The sequence below is a fragment of the Notolepis coatsorum genome, assembly GCF_963971535.1.
Source record: "Notolepis coatsorum genome assembly, chromosome: 15".
In the NCBI taxonomy this organism is placed as follows: Eukaryota; Metazoa; Chordata; class Actinopteri; order Aulopiformes; family Paralepididae; genus Notolepis; species Notolepis coatsorum.
This window is the reverse complement of record NC_140179.1, coordinates 48,472,406-48,490,842: the sequence shown is the minus strand read 5'-3', so window position 1 is coordinate 48,490,842 and position 18,437 is coordinate 48,472,406. Positions and strand designations below refer to the sequence as shown.

At 47.1% G+C, this 18,437-nt stretch overlaps 1 protein-coding gene across 1 annotated transcript in view; it reads left to right on the top strand.

Moving 5' to 3' along the window:
* Positions 1-4,943: 4,943 nt before the first annotated feature.
* The window catches only part of ptprz1b (protein tyrosine phosphatase receptor type Z1b), a gene marked incomplete at both ends in the record, with an annotated part of 89,091 nt that continues 75,597 nt past the window's right edge, over positions 4,944-18,437 (top strand). The window contains 1 exon segment of the mRNA XM_084330992.1: positions 4,944-4,971. Coding sequence (XP_084187118.1) covers positions 4,944-4,971 — 28 coding nt within the window.

Genomic DNA, 18,437 nt, shown 5'->3' with positions numbered 1-18,437 from the left:
TTAAAGGTTCAGTTTCAAGAGTTGTCTGGCCTTTTCAGCCCTGGGGGGAAAGTTCAAAGCTGTTTCACTCTCATCCAAGATTTAATTAATCTGTCGTCACAACCAGGATTGGGAAAGTTAATCTCTCAATTAAATCTGTTACATATTACTGAATACGTTCTGAGAATTGTAATTGTACTAATGTATCCCACTGTGGCTACGCCTACTCCAGTAACATTGTAATTAGATTACTTTCCAGTTACTTATGTGAATTACTTTGCTTAGTATGAAGCTGAAGTCAAAATGTGTTCAATTAAATATTTTTTTCTAAAGTAACTGTAAATTACTTTTAAGTATGTTAATTCCATAATCTGCAAACATGAGCGTAATGTCAAATCATGTCAAATAAAGGTTGCCTATGTAATCTCACAACAAAACACCCTGTTATTTTGACATTTTGACAAGTAACATTCTCACCCGTTCTTTCAATAGTACCATGTAATCCGAGTGCTGTACTTTTTACTTTAAATAACTTGATTGGAAAAATAGACGTAAAATGTGCATAAAATAGATGGTCATAAAACACTTGAAGTTACTTGATTTTTTGGGTCAGTTTTGTTTGTTTTATTTTTGTCATTCACAATATTTTGCGCTGCGATTGTGTCGTTATCAGTCTTTGTGTTCATCAACACATAATAAATCACCACGGCTGCCTTGTAGCACCTGGCTCAATAATGTGATAATGGTTATTAACACAGTTCTGCCGTTCCACTCTGTTATCCAACCAAGATGCTTGAATTGCAGTGTGAACCGGAACAAAAAGCAAATTCAACTACACCTGAGAATTATATTTTAGGGTGGATTTTCCAATATGTGGTAATTTGACACCTTTAGCTTCAGCATACACACTAAGCTGAGTAGGTATTGATCATGATTATTATTATCATGTCAATGGGTGCTTGTTGCCAATTTGCGTATTCATACAATATGTCCTTCTCAATGAGTGTAAAGGTTTAGAGATGCTGCTAAGACATCTTCAGTAGTTTTTCTTATCTTATAGCTTCCAATTGAAGTGATATGTAAGGGATAATGTATGGCTACGAGGTCATTGTCGCAAAATAATTGACCGACACGGAGTTTAAAATACCGAGGCGCCGCGCCGAGGTGTTTTAAACGTAGTGAAGGTCAATTATTTTGCGACAATGACCGAGTAGGCTATACATTATCCCGCTTATTACATGGCTAACTTACTAACAATATACCTAATTCATTTTACATCGACTCGCAACACTGGTTAACTTCTGGCTGCGTTCTGGCTCCGCTCGTCGCTCCGCCCCCTGTCATCGCCGGCAGCAGAACACCGAGTGTCTAATTGCACTGAAACAGTGTGTGTCAGTGGGCTTGATTGCGAACAGCTGCGCACTGCGGTCATTATTGAAAAAACAGCAGTCATTATTGAAAAATAATGACCGCTGTCGGGGGGCTATTGACCAATCACAAGCAAGCATTTCGGCGAATGTGAAAACGCCATGTAATAAGTAGCCTATAATGCATGAGGTAGCCTGTCAGTCTAGATGTTGGAGGACCTCTGGAGGCATATGCAATTATGACAGCTAGACCTCAGGCTGACTAAATGCTCACACCTGAGCTTGATTGAGTAATTAGCACAGCCTCCTTTAGAATATGGCTGAGTTCATTCATTTGTTTGTATGCCCTGAAGAAGGCAGACAGCTAGGCCAAAACATGTTGGCAGTTTTTTTATAGTTCTAATATGAACTAAGCCATTTATTAAAGTTTTTCTATATATGAAGAGTGCCTGGAACTTCTTAGTTTTTTCAACTGGCTCCCCAAAATCCAAAGAGCACATTCTAAACACTGGATTCACACTACAAGAACGCTGCAGCCCTCCTTCTTGTTCAAATCTTCAGTAGTTTATTGAACAATTTGGTGGAAAGCCATATTCATGCAAAGTGTCATTCAATTGTTTAAAAATACATCTGGAGGGGATCTTTAACACGTTGAATGCCCAGCAGGGGGCGCACATTTAGTGCTTGAATGCCCACATCCACTTCAATGTTAGCATTAATATCGCCTAATCTATGTTTTAAATTATGTGTCTAATCTGCCCGTCGCATTATCAATGACCTATTTCCAGTCAACATTGTCGAAGCAGATTGTTTTTTATTTTATTTTTATTTATTTTTTTATTATTGCAAAACAAAAATTGTTAAAAGTCAGTACTCAACACACAATGCATAATGAAACTAACAATTAAGGTGGCTAAAATGACATGCAAGTACAGAAACAGAAAACAAAAAAAAAGTCTATAATAATATTTTACCGTATACAGTGTATATCCAACGAAATTACCAATTATACCAATGCCTTATACAGGATATACCCCTAATACCTATTATCTAAAACCCTACACACATATGCTCCAGCTCGAACCCCCCCCCTCCCGGACCCCTCCTTGGATAGTACCTCCATTATCCCTCACTCCCAACCAGACACTACCATTATAAGCTAGCTTTTATTCTCTCCACCACTTCTAACCACATTGACATTTTGGATTCGTTGAGACCCAGAATTCTTGCTGTAGATATTTCTTGATAAATCACATCGAGATATGTAAGAAACCAAACCTTCCGGCACATTTTTTCCGGTTGAAACCAGCGTGATGCGATCAGTTTTTTAGCTACTGTGATACCCGATAAAACCAATCTCTTTAGCTGTGGATTTACTGCAAACTCAAAAACATCATTCAATAGTAATACAGAGGGGTGTACTGGTATATTCCAAGATACGAGATTTGATAATTGATGGGTCACATCTTTCCAGAATGCCTTAACTGGTGGGCAGTCCCAATACATGTGCATAAATGTCCCTTCGTCTCCATTTGTACATTGGGAGCATTTTGAGTCTTGTTTAAGACCCATTCTGTTCAGTCTTATAGGAGTCAAGTATGTCCTGTGAATATAGTTAAGATTGATTTGGTGATGGTCCGGGTTCCTTGATGTAAGACGGACATTTTCCCATGCTCCTTGCCAATCAAAGTCACTTTCCAGGTCTGGTATATCCCTCCTCCAGACAGAGTCTAGTTGGAGGGTTTCATACGAGGACGTTAGTAATTGATAATAAAAACCTGATACAAAACCTCTCGATGTCTCTCTTTCATAGAAGAATTTGTGGTATCTGTGGTGTTCAACTGGTATGTCTAATGGAACACCGTGAGACTTCAAACATAGCAGTAACTGTATGTAAAAAAGCCATGTGGACCCGGTGAGATTAAACTTTGTGCATATTTCTCCATAACTACAAAAACCCTGGTTGTTAAAAACATCCCCTAATGAGTGTATGCCTTGCTCTTCCCATATAGGGAATCTTATAGGACGTTTTTCAATTAAGAGTGCATTGTTATTGAATAAGGGAGTGTGATTATGCCATTTTTGTGGGTTAGGATATTTTTTTTTGTGTTTCACGCCATATCCGGATCGCATGGGTAATTATGGGGCCAAATTTCCGCTCACAGTGCTTGATTGGTAGTTTAGTGTTTTTTCATTATATTGTCTAGAACAGTCTCGAACATTAACAGTAAGAAGCATTTTGGATAAAAGTATTCTGTACTTCTGTATGACAACAATGTATGCCTTTCAAATGTTAAATGATAAATGATTAAATGATACACACTGAAATCTACGCTCTCTCATCCTCATCTCAATCTCACAACGCGACAATATTATTAAACAGCAGCTCGGCAACGCTGCCGCGGGGGCGTGCCACGCGTGTCACGTGGCCGTCGCGGCCAATCAGGCGAACCCGGAAACCGAAATCCGACTAAATCCGTTGCGGAAGTGATACACGCGTCCTGGACCCCCCCCCCCCCGAGGGATACATACTGTCACCTGTTGGTCAGGTACAATGTAAACCAGGACAGGGAGGTACCAGTGATGCCAAGGACACTTTCCAGACGGTCTAGGAGGATTGAGTGGGAGATGGAGTCAAAAGCAGCTGAAAGGTCCAGGGGGATGAGGATGTTGATGTTGCCAGCATCAGCAGCCATGAGGAGGTCATTAGTCACCTTGATCAGAGCGGTCTCTGTGCCGTGTTTGGCCCTGAACCCAGACTGGAGTGGTTCTAACAGGTCATGGTGTGACATGTGACTCTGGAGCTGGGCAGCTACTGCACACTCAAGGACCTTACTGAGGAAGGGGAGATTGAGGTTGTCAGGGTCCACGTCCGGCTTCTTTAAAATTTGTGTGACTGTTGCCACCTTCAAGTCAGCGGGGACGGAGCCAGTGGACAGGGAGGAGTTCATGATGTCTACCATGAGAGGACAGAGGGCAGGCAGGCCGGCCTTCATGAGGGGGATGGGCATGGGGTCCAGAGAGCAGGTGGAGGGTTTAGAGCCTGACACCAACTTCATAATGGAGTCAGTGTCCACCGGGGCGAAGGATGAAAAGGAGCGGGTGAGATGGGGCAGGAGGTCATGTTTGACACCCAGAGGTGTGGGAGACACAGGAATAGACTGGAGCTGCTGGTGGATGGCATTGATCTCGTGTTGGAAGAATTCTGTGAATCTGTTGCGAGATCAGAGGAGGTGGTCTGGAGGGGGTTGTCCGGGGGCTGGAGGAGTTTGCTGATGGTGGAGAAAAGGGCTTTGGAATTCCCTTGACCTTTAGATATGACGTCAGAGAAGAAGGATGATTTGGTTTGGGTGAGGGCGAGTCTGTAGGAGATGATGTGGTCAGAGTAGGCCTGGGCATAAACAGTGAGACCTGTTTTCATGCACCACCTCTCCAACTGGCGGCCCTTGGCTTTCATGGATCAGAGCTCGGGGGTGTACCAGATGTGTAAAAGTAATGGTGCAGGTTTTAAGGGGTGCGAGGGAGTCCAGGGTGGCAGCTACGGCTGTGTTGTAAGTGTTTGTTCACCAACTCAATGGTTGAGAGCAGCTGGGAGTCATGAGCAAGGTGGGAGCTCAGGGCGTTGGTGAGGTCAGTGGTGGTGATATTTTTGTGGTCCTGTACATCATGGAGCGCTGTGGGAGGCCAGAGGTAGAGGGGACAGGAACTAGACATTTTATTGCGAGATGGTCAGCGGTGTTGAGGTCCACACCACTGAGATTGGAGGGGATGATGGTCTCGGTGGAACACATACAATCAGACAACCACTCCTCTCTCTATATATATCGCTCCCTCTCTCACACTGGCCAACAGGACTGTCTGTAGGTTAGACCGGCTTCCACGCCCTTTACAGCATAAAGGACTGGAATTATTGTTGTCCTTGGCTCCTCTGCCTCATAGCAGCGACATCAATAACATAGGATACAAAAGCAATAGAAGCCATATAAATAGTATAAAAATGGCAGCATAAATATGGACAAAATAGCTGTGATTTACAATACAATAATCACAGTGTGGATGTAGTGCAAAGCGGCAGCAGAAATAATGATAGAGTAGCTCTACTATAACACAACAACACAGCATGGGTGTAGTGACAGTGTCTGCAACTCAGCTGCAGAAACAACCATATAAATTGTTCTAAATTACAATATAACAATCACAGTCCAGATGTAGTGTGTGCAGAGTGGCAGCAGAAACAACAATAAAGTAACACTAAGTTATAATATAAAATATATAATCACAGTATAATAATCACAGTGCGGGTGTATTGTGTGCAAGTGGCAACACAAGTGGCAACAGAAACATGATGAATATCACTAAATAATACAGTATAGTGACAGTATTGTGACTCCGTGCAGTGAGCAGCGGGCAGACAGGCAGCAGGCCGTTCAGTTATGCGTTCAGGAGCCTCTACTGCCTGTGGGGGGGAAACTGTCCCGAAGCCGGCTGGTCCGGGCCGTGAGACTTCCATACCGTTCACCAGATGGCATCAGCTGGAAACAGTCCATGTTTGGGGTGGTTGGGGTCTTTGATAATCCCACCGGCTTGGCTGACCATCCGTTGTATGTCCTGGATGGGGGGGAAGCTCACATACACTGACGCTCTGGGCTGTTCGTACAAACTTCTGTAGCGCTTTGCGATTGAGGGCAGAGCGGTTTCCATACCAGGCGGTGATGCAACCAATCAGGATGCTCTTGGTTGAGCCCCTATAGAAGGCCAGTTGGATCTGGGGCCCCACGCCAGGTTTCTTCAGCCCGTGAGGTGAGAGAGGCATTGCTGTGCCTTCTTCACCACCTGTCCAGTGTGCTCGTCCCAGGCGAGGGTCTCGGTGATGAACTATGAGGAACATGAAGCTGCTAACTCTCTCCACAGCAGACCCATTGGTGTAGTCTGTCTGATGTTGCGTATCGATATTAAACCTTGTTGGTCTCTCTCTCTTTCTCGCTCTCTCTCAGCCTCCTCTCTTTCTGAGAGCAGAGGAGAAGCTGAGGTGAGTCATTGTCTTTATTGAAAGGGAGGTCATTAGCTGTGGACGGCCTCTGACTGCAGCTCTTCAGAACAAGGACAGAGGCTGTCCTTTCAATTACTGTTCTTGTCTTTTCTTCTGCTTATTAGATTGAATATACAGTAGAGAGAGAGGGAGATAGAGAGAGAGAGAGAGAGAGAGAGAGAGTCACAAGCAAGTTTCTCTATTGTGTGTGCACGCGTGTGTGCGTGTGTGTGGGTGTGTGTGTGTGTGTGTGTGTGTGTGTGTGCATGTGCGTGTGTTTCTAATATATTATTCAAGGACAGTGTTTTGCTTCAGGGAGATTTTGATTTCCTCTTTTTAACCTGTCAGCTACTTGTTGCCATGGTAGCCTCTTGTCAGGAGAGAGGGAGAGTGTGTGTGTGTGTGTGTGTGTGTGTGTGTGTGTGTGTGTGTGTGTGTGTGTGTGTGTGTGTGTGTGTGTGTGTGTGTGTGTGTGTGTGTGTGTGTGTGTGTGTGTGTGTGTGTGTGTGTGTGTGTGTGTGTGTGTGTGTGTGTGTGTGTGTGTGTGTGTGTGTGTGTGTGTGTGTGTGTTCGTGCGTGCGTGCGTGCGTGTGATGGAACTTCGGTTTTGATAAATAATGATAAATTATGATAAACACCAGCACACAAATATCACATTCCCCACCATGTTCCTTCTCTGTGAACAATGTGTGTACAGTTTGTCCGTCAACATGTGATTGGTTGTTGTATATTCACTGGAATTATAAGGGCACAGAATGAAACAGTCTATACACTGGAGGAATACATTTACCCAACATACTGATATGAAACAGTCTACACTGGAGGAATACATTTACCCAACATACTGATATGAAACAGTCTACACTGGAGGAATACATTTACCCAACATACTGATATGAAACAGTCTACACTGGAGGAATACATTTACCCAACATACTGATATGAAACAGTCTACACTGGGGGAATACATTTACCCAACATACTGATATGAAACAGTCTACACTGGGGGAATACATTTACCTAACATACTGATAAGGGCAGAATTAGGTAAGATTATTCATAATGTTAATATTGGTACTTTTGTTGGTTGATCGCCTGACCTAATGTGATATTACATAATTATGTATTGTGTGTGTGCATGTACATTTGTGTGTGTGTGTGTGTGTGTGTGTGTGTCTCTCATTGGCTGCTGAATGAGGTCATTGGGACCAGATATAGCGATGCAAAACATTGATTACACCCTGTCACTACTACGTGGCACACGCGCACACACACACACACACACACACACACACACACACACACACACACACACACACACACCTCTCTCTCACTCTTTCAAACACACAGACCCTGTCTCTCTCTAACCCTCAGTCACTCTTTCTTTCTCTACCTCTCCATCTCCCTCATTCGATCTCTACCTCCTTCTCTCTCTCTCTCTCTCTCTCTCTCTCTCTCTCTCTCTCTCTCTCTCTCTCTCTCTCTCTCTCTCTCTCTCTCTCTCTCTCTCTCTCTCTCTCTCTCTCACCTTCTCTAATGTGCCTGGTGTATCTAGTGTATTTATGGAATATGGGTGTAATGAGGATCTAGTGGGGCAGATGGTCTCTCTACACTCTACAGTAACTGTAGCTGGTCAGCTGACTGAGCAGGTTGTGTGTGTGTGTGTGTGTGTGTGTGTGTGTGTGTGTGTGTGTGTGTGTGTGTGTGTGTGTGTGTGTGTGTGTGTGTGTGTGTGTGTGTGTGTGTGTGTGTGTGTGTGTGTGTGTGTGTGTGTGTGTGTGTGTGTGTGTGTGTGTGTGTGTGTGTGTGTGTGTGTGTGTGTGTGTGTGTGTGTGTGTGTGTGTGTGTGTGTGTGTGTGTGTGTGTGTGTGTGTGTGTGTGTGTGTGTGTGTGTGTGTGTGTGTGTGTGTGTGTGTGTGTGTGTGTGTGTGTGTGTGTGTGTGTGTGTGTGTGTGTGTGTGTGTGTGTGTGTGTGTGTGTGTGTGTGTGTGTGTGTGTGTGTGTGTGTGTGTGTGTGTGTGTGTGTGTGTGTGTGTGTGTGTGCGTGCGTCTGTGTGTGGTTTTTGTATGGGGTTAAGCACACATGTGTGAGCAATGCATCATGTATATGTGTCATTGATTTCTATACTTTGATTAGGTTGCTGTGTTTCTCACCAGACTTCTAAACTGTGATTGGTTAGAATCAGGGTTGGAACAAGAGGTAAATTAAGATTAGAGTTAAGGGTAGTGATTTAGAGCCGTTGGTGAGGGCTACAGGAGATTTGGGGATTAAATGTAGTCAGTAAAATAAGTTGGGCTTGGTGATATGGGGAAAACGTTTTTTAGTATCAATATATCACAGTATCTGCTTAGAAGAAGAAGAAGTCTTTATTTGTCATGCAGATGAACACACACACATGCGATGGGCGACACACAGGAACACACACATGCATTGGGTCACAGATTAAATGCCTCTCTGCACTTGACCTTCCCCCAAGGGCAGCCCCGGGGACCAATCCAAGTGCTCCTGTCCATCTTTGTCAGGGATGCAACAGTGTTAGCGATCTGTTGTGCATGTTTTTCCATTGGGTTTATCTCGTCATGCAACATGCAAACTCCACACAAAAAGGCCCGGGAGATACCTCACCTGGGTACCTGGCAACCTGTGTGACATACACACATACACAGCATACATACACATGCACAGCACACATACACATACACAGCATACATACACATGCACAGCATACAGACACATACACAGCATACAGACACATGCACACACACGCACGCGCACACACTGTGACAATGTGCCAAATCAATAAATGTTAACTCAAAGAATGCATGTGTGATATTCACTCATGCATAAACATTTCAAACAAACGCACACACACGCACACACACGCACACACATAAAGAGGGTAAGGATAATGTCGTGTTGGACTGACATGCTGTTTAGCCATCTGTCCTCCGTGGCAGTGACACACGGCAGAGGCTAAGCTGCTTGTTTACAGGACTTGATGAAGAGTTAAACGCTGTATGCCAGCCTCATACACTGTTGTTGTTGTTGCTGTTGTTGTTGTTGTTGTTGTTGTTGTTGTTGTCGTTGTTGTTGTTGTTGTTGTTGTTGTTGTTGTTGTTGTTGTTGTTGTTGTTGTTGACTTATTCACAGCCCAGTGGGACGGCCTCTGGGTTCAACATGGAAGGGTTACAGTAATATGAGTGATGAGGTTCTGCGTCTTTAGAGGCCTCCATGTGAGAGAGAGAGAGAGAGAGAGAGAGAGAGAGAGAGAGAGAGAGAGAGATGATGGTGATGATGATCATTGTAGTGGTGTTGATGTTGTTGATGGCGATAATAAAATAAATTGATATATAAATAATGTCGACTGTGATAAGAAAATGGTAATGATTTCTACGATAATGACCGCAGATAGCGGTGCAACTGGTTATTTCCCGGCAGTGAGAATAGGCGTTACAACTTTGTGCAGTAACGGAACGTAGACCAAATGCGTCCACATTTGTATAGGATTCTAGCACATTTTCATAACAATAGCGAATATTACCGTTTTCATTGAGGTTTCTTACAAATTAACAATGCTTTATGTTGTCCTTTATATGCCGATTATCATTAAAATCTTAAATTGTACCATATGTCCCCCTTTAGACAACATATGTAACGCTACCAGCTCACTTTTGTTAAGATAATTAGTTTACCATTCGCGGTCGCTATACCGAGGTCGCAGTAATAGTTTACCGCTGTTCAGATCACGGCGAAGAATAGACACATCCCAGTGACCTGTGACCTGTGCTAAGGATCTTGGGAAATGTACTCATGTAGTTTTCAACATTTTCACCTTTTAATTTTAAACCAATGCTGCCATCTACTGACAACAGAAAGTGTTGTCTAATCGTCACCTTGAGAGCCACTTCCGTATACCGCATCGCCCGAAACCCATTCTAGAGATTCCCAGATTCCTTTTTACTGGGAATGGGGCGTGGCCGTATTTGGTCCCAGACAATAAGAGTGGCTGCGATTGGTCACCGTGACGTTAAGCGATTATAAACATTGAAACTAATTCACCTTTAACCCCTTCACTGCCGCACTACCAAACGGTTAACCCTTTCACTGCGACAATACACATAAGGTTCACCCTTTCACTGCTACACTACAGAAGGTTAACCCTTTACTATCACACTACCGAAGGCAACCGATATGATCCCACATGATATCCATAAACTGTTCCCAGATCCTAGAAACAACAACCAAATATTATTCAGGATATCCCCAAACTGTTCCCAGATCCTAGAAACAACAACCAAATATTATTCAGGATATCCCCAAACTGTTCCCAGATCCTAGAAACAACAATCAAATATTATTCATTATATCCCTAAACTGGTCACAAATCCTAGAAACAACAACCACATATTATTCATTATATCCCTAAACTGGTCACAGATCCTAGAAACAACAACCACATATTATTCATTATATCCCTAAACTGGTCACAGATCCTAGAAATAACAACCAATCAGATGTTTTTGCCAAGTGGTGTTCCCAGGGTCACATTGGAAACCTCGAAAACACCATTGTGTTCCTTGTCAAAAAAGTACACACCATATGCAAAACCACCTGCCAATCAGAGGCTGGGAATTATTATTATTATTATTATTATTATTATTATTATTATTATTATTATTATTATTATTAATCATCCCTCGTCACATGGTTACGTGGAGGAAGGGAGATACTATTGCCACTAGACTAATAGGCAGGGACATTACAGATTACATGAGACAAGGTTGTGAGCCAGGCAGAGGCTATGACATGTGATAGAATGAAAATGAATAACAAATAGTCCAGAACGGCGTAGTACCGCCGATGAGCACACGATGGTGCGAGAGAATAAATGTTCAAAAAGTTCAGATTATGACAGTACCCCACCCCCGAAGGTGCGGCTCCCAGACGACCCACAAGATCGACCAGGAACAGGCGGGGCGAAAGGGCCGAGACCCCGGAAAAAACTGGGGACGAGGACACGGAAAACTGGAGCCGGGGGGGGGGGGGGGGGGGGACAGGACCAGAGGGGAGCCCGGAGAAGGGTGCACGGGGCACGGGACCAGGGGCACTGGAGAGGGGGACAGAGGCCCGGAGAGGAGAGACGGGGACAGAGACCCGGAGAGGGGGGCTGGAGACAGGGACAGAGGCCCGTAGAGGGGGGCTGGAGACTGGGACAGAGGCCCGGAGAGGGGGGCCGGAGACGGGGACAGAGGCCCGGTGAGGGGGGCTGGAGACGGGGACAGAGGCCCGGTGAGGGGGGCTGGAGACGGGAACAGGGGCCCGGAGAGGGGGGCTGGAGACGGGGACAGAGGCCCGGTGAGGGGGGCTGGCGATGGGGACAGAGGCCCAACGGAGGAGGCCGGACACGGGGACAGAGGCCCGGTGAGGGGGCCCGGAACAAAGGGGTGAGGGCGACAACCCCAGAGCAGGACCCCGGACGGGGGCCACTCCAGGTGCAGACCTCGGGACCGAACCAGGGGGCCCGGAGAAGAGGGGCGAAGGCGACAACCCCGGAGTAGGACCCCGGACGGAGGAGTCGGGACCAGACGAGGAGCCGGGACCAGATGGGGAGCCGGGACCAGACAGAGAGCCGGGACCAGACAAGGAGCCGGGACCAGACGAGGAGTCGGGACCAGACGAGGAGCCGGGACCAGATGAGGAGCCGGGATCAGACGACGAGGAAGGCCCGGGCACGGAGGCCGGGCCGGATGTTGAGACGGGACCAGGCGAGAAGCCGGAGGCAGGCGACTCCCCGGAGACAGGAGCAGGAGCACGACCTGGACTAGACGTCGGGGTCTCCCCGGGAGCCGGAGGAGGAACAGGGGCAGCTAGAGCTACTCTAGCAGGGCTTAAACTGGCAGTAGAGACTGGGTTAGCTACCTGGGTAGTGCTAGCTGCAGGACCAGGGCTACACTAGCGGGGGCTAGGCTGGCAGTAGCGGCTGGGTTAGCTGCCCTGGCAGTGCTAGCTGCAGGGCCTGTACAAGCTGCAGAGGGTGCACTAGCCGAGAGGGCTTGGGTGCTAGCTGTAGGTGCTACACTAGCCGGCGGGGTTAGCAGTAGGAACTCTAGCGTGCGGAACTGAGGGACTAGGCGTAGGAACCCTAGCAGACGGGACTGAAACGCTAGCAGCAGGAGCTCTAGCGGACAGGACTAAGAGTCTAGCAGCAGGGACTCTAGCGGACAAAACTGAGGTGCTAGCAGCAGGGGCTCTAGCGGACGTGACCAAAAGGCTAGCAGCAGGGGCTCTAGCGGACGAGACTGAAGTGCTAGCAGCAGGGGCTCTAGCGGACGTGACCAAAAGGCTAGCAGCAGGGGCTCTAGCGGACGAGACTGAAGTGCTAGCAGCAGGGGCTCTAGCGGACGTGACCAAAAGGCTAGCAGCAGGGGCTCTAGCGGACGTAACCAAAAGGCTAGCAGCAGGGGCTCTAGCGGACGAGACTGAGGTGCTAGCAGCAGGGGCTCTAGCAGACGAGACAGAGGTGCTAGCTACAGAGGCTACATAGGCAATCTGGAGTAAGCTAGCAGGGGCTAAGCTAGCAGTGGGGGCTGTGCGAGTAGCCTGGGCTGTACTATCTGACGTGGCTACTCTAGCAGCTGAGACCATGCTAGTCTTCTTAGGTTTGCTAGCCTTCTGAGACTTGCTAGCTGTGCGTGCTACGCTAGCAGGCAGGGCTCTAGTGGACTGGACTGAGGCGGTAGCTACCGAGGCTACACTAGCGGCAGGGGCAGTGCTAACCACGGAGGCCTAGGCAGGGACATTACAGATTACATGAGACAAGGTTGTGAGCCAGGCAGAGGCTATGACATGTGATAGAATGAAAATGAATGATGACAATAACAAATAGTCCAGAACGGCGTAGTACCGCCGATGAGCACACGATGGTGCCAGAGGATAAATGTTCAAAAAATTCAGATTATGACAACGGGCAGAGGAGAGAATGAGGAGTTGATTGGGGACTGATAGAATACACCTGTGTAGGGCTGTCTTAAATACTTCGAAGCTTCGAAGCTTCGTTCGATGGCACAAGCTTCGAACATTAAAAAAAAAATCGAAGTAAAAAAAAAAAGTATATTAATTTTTTTTTCAAAGATTTTTTTTTTTACTTCGATTTTTGTGTGTGTGTGTGTGTGTGTGTGTGTGTGTGTGTGTGTTTGTGTGTGAACTACCCATCCCAGTTAGGACAGCCGAATCCCGTCCAATCTTTCGCCGTCGACTAAAGACTCACTTCTTCAACCATTATCTGAAATGATAAAAAAAATAAAATAAATCTAACCGTGACTAACCTTACTGTCATGCACTTGTCCTAATAAACTAACCTACACTGTAACACGCAACACTTTGATGAACATTGTTACTCAGCTGATAGAGTTGTACCCTTCTTGCTGTCTTGTCGTACAGAACTTGTAAGTCGCTTTGGATAAAAGCGTCAGCTAAATGACTAAATGTAAGTGTGTGTGTGTGTGTGTGTGTGTGTGTGTGTGTGTGTGTGTGTGTGTGTGTGTGTGTGTGTGTGTGTGTGTGTGCGCGCGCGCCTTGTAGAATTCCACACATAAGAAAGAAAGATACTGGGATGAATAAACAAAATAGGAAATAAAATGTAGAAATGCATGCAATACATAAATAAATATGAATCTCCATATATGAAATATAACATTTAGATAAGGTGCTACTGAGATGTTTTGGTGAGTTCTTTGTTTTTTTGTGGAAGTTGCCCTTCTTAAAAATGCATGAACATTCACTGATAATTGGTCTGTAGTGGAGTCTACAAGGTCTACATTGCCGGACCATGTAGAATCCGGACCTTGTAGACTGACATAATTCTGTGCATAGTTTAGTCTACACAGGCCATATTTCAAATAATCAAAATCTTACTTCATTCATCTTAAACATTCTTGATTTGGGGGATTGGTAGTTCCCATGAAATCTGAAGTTGTTCAAACAGCGATCCACCTTGAATTAAATCACACAGCCGAGTGAAACCTTGTTGGATGCGTCACAGTCATGAAAGGGGCTACTTAATTAATTAATCCAACCCACTTTATTTATAGAGCACATTTAAAAACAACAAAGTTTACGAAAGTGCTGTACAAGTCCCACAACATAAGATAAAAAAAAATAAAATAAAAAAATAATATTCATTTTTTTCTTTTCTTCGAAGCTTCGAATTAAAATCGAAGCTCGGCCCCGAAGCTTCGATTGCCAAAAAAAGCTTCGAAGGTCAGCCCTACACCTGTGCACCCACGTGATCGGAACTGTACTTTGGATCAATAAACCTCAACTGTTTATTGAAATTGCACTTGCCTGGTATGAGACCTGGCGACCTTCCCTGACCAGCCGAGGACCAGAACGTCGTCCAGGGTAGAATAAAATTCGTAACCCCCAACGACGCAGAGGCCCCAGCGCGGCCTCCACGCACTTGGTGAAGATGCGGGGAGCCAGAGAGTAGCCGAACGGCAGCCTCTGGTACCCGTACGCTAAGCCCTGCAAAGGAAGCGTAGATATGCCCTAGGATGGAAGATCGATTTCTCGGGCACCAGAGAATACCGGGAGGAAACGCTGCTCACTGTGTCCTCTCATGGGACCACGATGACGGCCTGCCTCGCCAACATAGATTGGATCTCGTCGGCCAGAGCTGTCACCGCTGCTGACCCTGACAACAGGGTCTGTACCAAACCTGAAAATGGAGGGTGGGGTTGTGCAAACTGCAACACAAGTCCCCGCCTCAGCGTTCTCTCCATCCACCTCGACATATGGCACTGTTGTAGCCATATGTGATGATAATCCCAAAGCGCACTGGCCACTACTTGGCGCTTCAAGTTCTTTAATAGTTGTCATACAGAAGTACAGAATACTTTCATACAAAATGCTTCTTACTGTTACGCTCCAGAGACTGTGCTAGACAAGATAGTATCAAATAACATAATAACATAATATAGCATGAATTTAGAAGAAGAAAATGAGGTCACAGTTGTTCGGTATAGACATATGTACAATGTTCTGAGTTACCATATAATATACAATACACAACTATGCAGTGTACTAATGTACAGTACTATCTAGTGCAAAGCAGAAATGGGATGAGGTACAATTTTAGGTACAATTTACAGTAAGGTGTACGAGTTGTAGTGCAATCCTTCATCCATAAATATAAAGTGTGGGGAGTGGGTGCTACAGTGTGTTTGTTTAAAGTGGGTGTGTGCTATAAAGTGTGTGTAGTGGGTGCTACAGTGTGTTTGTTTAAAGTGAGTGTGTGCGTGTGGATGTGTGTGCTATGTGTGTTTGGTGGTTGTTGTTGTGTAGTGTTCATTCATTGTTCGTTTAGCAGCCTGATGGCCTGGGGATAGAAGCTACTTCTGAGTCTTTCTGTGCTCGCCTTGAGACTCCTGTGTCGCTTGCCTGACGGCAGCAGTTCAAAGAGGCAGTTGTTCGGGTGGCTCGAGTCCTTAATAATTCTCTTAGCCTTCCCCTTGCAACGCTTGTAGTAAATGTTCTGGAGGGTGGGGAGCCCCCCTCCAATTGTGCGTTCGGCTGAACGTGTCACTCTTTGTAGTCTGCTTTGGTCTTTTGCAGTGCTATTCCCAAACCAGGAGGTGATGTTGCCGGTCAAGATGCTCTCTATTGTACATGAGTAGAAGTTCTTAAGGATCTTCTGGCTGACTTGGAACTTCCTTAGGCGCCTGAGGAAGTAGAGGCGTTGTCGTGCCTTCTTCACCACACTGTTAATGTGTATGGTCCATTTCAAGTCCTCGGATATGTGGGCTCCGAGGTACTTGAAGCTGTTGACTCTCTCAACCGGTGCCCCGTCGATGCTGAGGGGGCTGTAGTCCTTGACCCCCGACCTCCTGAAGTCCACAATCATCTCCTTTGTTTTGCTGACGTTCAGGGAGAGGCTGTTTTCCTGGCACCATCCCGCCAGGACCTTGACCTCTTCCAGGTAGGCCCTCTCGTCGTTGGCAGAGATCAGGCCCACCACCACTGTGTCGTCAGCAAATTTGACGATTGTATTGCTACTCCGCTGAGCCACACAGTCGTGTGTGTACAGGGAGTAGAGGAGGGGACTACTCCGCCAGGAACCGTAGATAGGAGGCCCGGTCCCACCCGCTGTGCGTTGCCAACCCTGGACTCGCCAACCGCGCGAGCAGGGCGTCTCGCGGAGCCGGGATATCGCACCCTGACACTACCAACGAGGCAATCGCACCCAAGGGGGGACCCCGACAGAAAGGGCCGGTTTGATACGGGGGAAGCTGACATCACACTGGGTGACATAAGCTCCCCCACTGAACATCTCCCCGGCATGTACTGCTGAGGAAAGCCTGCTCTGCAGCTGGACATGCAAGGCGTGTGGTCCCCACACTGCCCGATATGGTGGGTTCCTACACACCATAGCCCTGCAGTGATATTACTACCACCCAAACCACGTGTGCCTGACTGACCACAGCCGGTCTTCCGGCCGTGGGAGGCACTAACGTGATACCCAGCCTGGCAAGGGCTGGGCTGGGGGAACTCACGCTGCGACCTCCTGGGCCTCGAGTTCCCCCGCTGACAACCTTCGTCGTTGACAGACACAACACCAGGCTCACCAAACACAGACGCAGAACGTGTGGCGTGGGAGCCGCTTGACAGCACAGCATGACCCAGGCCTAGCCAGCAACTGGGTGTCAGCCCCTGTCCCCATGAGAAGCGAAACGTGGGGCCGCTTGCGCTTCGCTGAAGGCATGCGGCCCGCAGCCAAAGGGGACAAATCAGAGCCCGTATCCCGCTGGTGTTGGGGGGGGAGTGACCGGAGAGCGTGCTAGACACAGCTAGACAGCGACGGTTTTTTAGGGCATGCTCATCTAATGTAGCCGATCCCTCGGCCGCCAAGGCTGTCGGCCTTGTGATCACCTGTTGTCTTTGTGCCCAGGGTACCTCAGGCGGGGGAAACATGGCCGCTGGTCGGGGGCCTCGCCACAGCTGCTGGCGAGGCCGCGCCCTCACCTCTGGCTGCGCGGTGTGAGGCGGTGTGGGGCCTAGGTCAAATACCGCCCGCGCTCCTGCGGAAAGACCAAAAGTCCCTCTGCGGAGAGGGGAACCCTGAGGAGGGAAAGACTTCTCTCCTCCTCAAGGGGAGACTGTTCCAACCAAAGATGTCTGTGAACAAGCGTTGACAGCATCCTAGCACTCCCTGCGGTTATAGCTTGCGGCTAGGTCAAAAGCTGAGTAACCTCAAAACCTTGCACGATGTTTTGACGTTGGCTGGCCCTAAGGGCCCACCACCGACACCATTTTTGACAGAAAAAACAGCAATTTGAACAATGTTGCCAGTCGCTGCTAATTCTATACCGCGGCGGTATAGGCTTTAACAGCCCACCAGCCACCTGCCGGGCCGACTCGCCAGGCAAAGGACTGATGCCACCTGCTTCACTAAGCACGGAACAGCAGTGGTGGCTGCAGACCAAAGTCTACAACTAGTGAAGCATTGCCTCACTAGCAGGCATGCAGCAACCTCCACTGTGGTGTGCACCCATGAAGGGGTAAATGTATAAATGACCGAAAACTCTATTAACATATTGCAGAATGGGCTAGCCCATACACACAATTGTTAAGGGGATGCAGACCAGAGAAAAAACACCAGTCCTGTCCACACCAAGGACCCCCATTTTCAACTCATAGATTCACAAAAAGCACACCTGCCCTGTTAAACCCCCAACATTAGACACCGATTGACCGTCAGCATGAATGGTTAAGAGGAGGGAAGACCTTTTAGTAAAGACAGCCCTCGGCGGGGAACAAAGGAACGGTGTCCCAGCATTGTAGCATTGGCATTAGCCGCGCGCTCTAGGATAGTTGGGAAAACACCCAAAACAGAGTCATGACGACCATGTTTTCCCAAATATCCTGCCCCTCGCGCCAATACATCACTCAGCTGTCTCACGGGACAACAAGCAGTATTACTCATGCTAGTATCAATGCCTGATAACGCAGGCCTTACCTGTGCACGACTTAGCTCGACTGCTAACCGTCGCGCGACGTCCCTCAG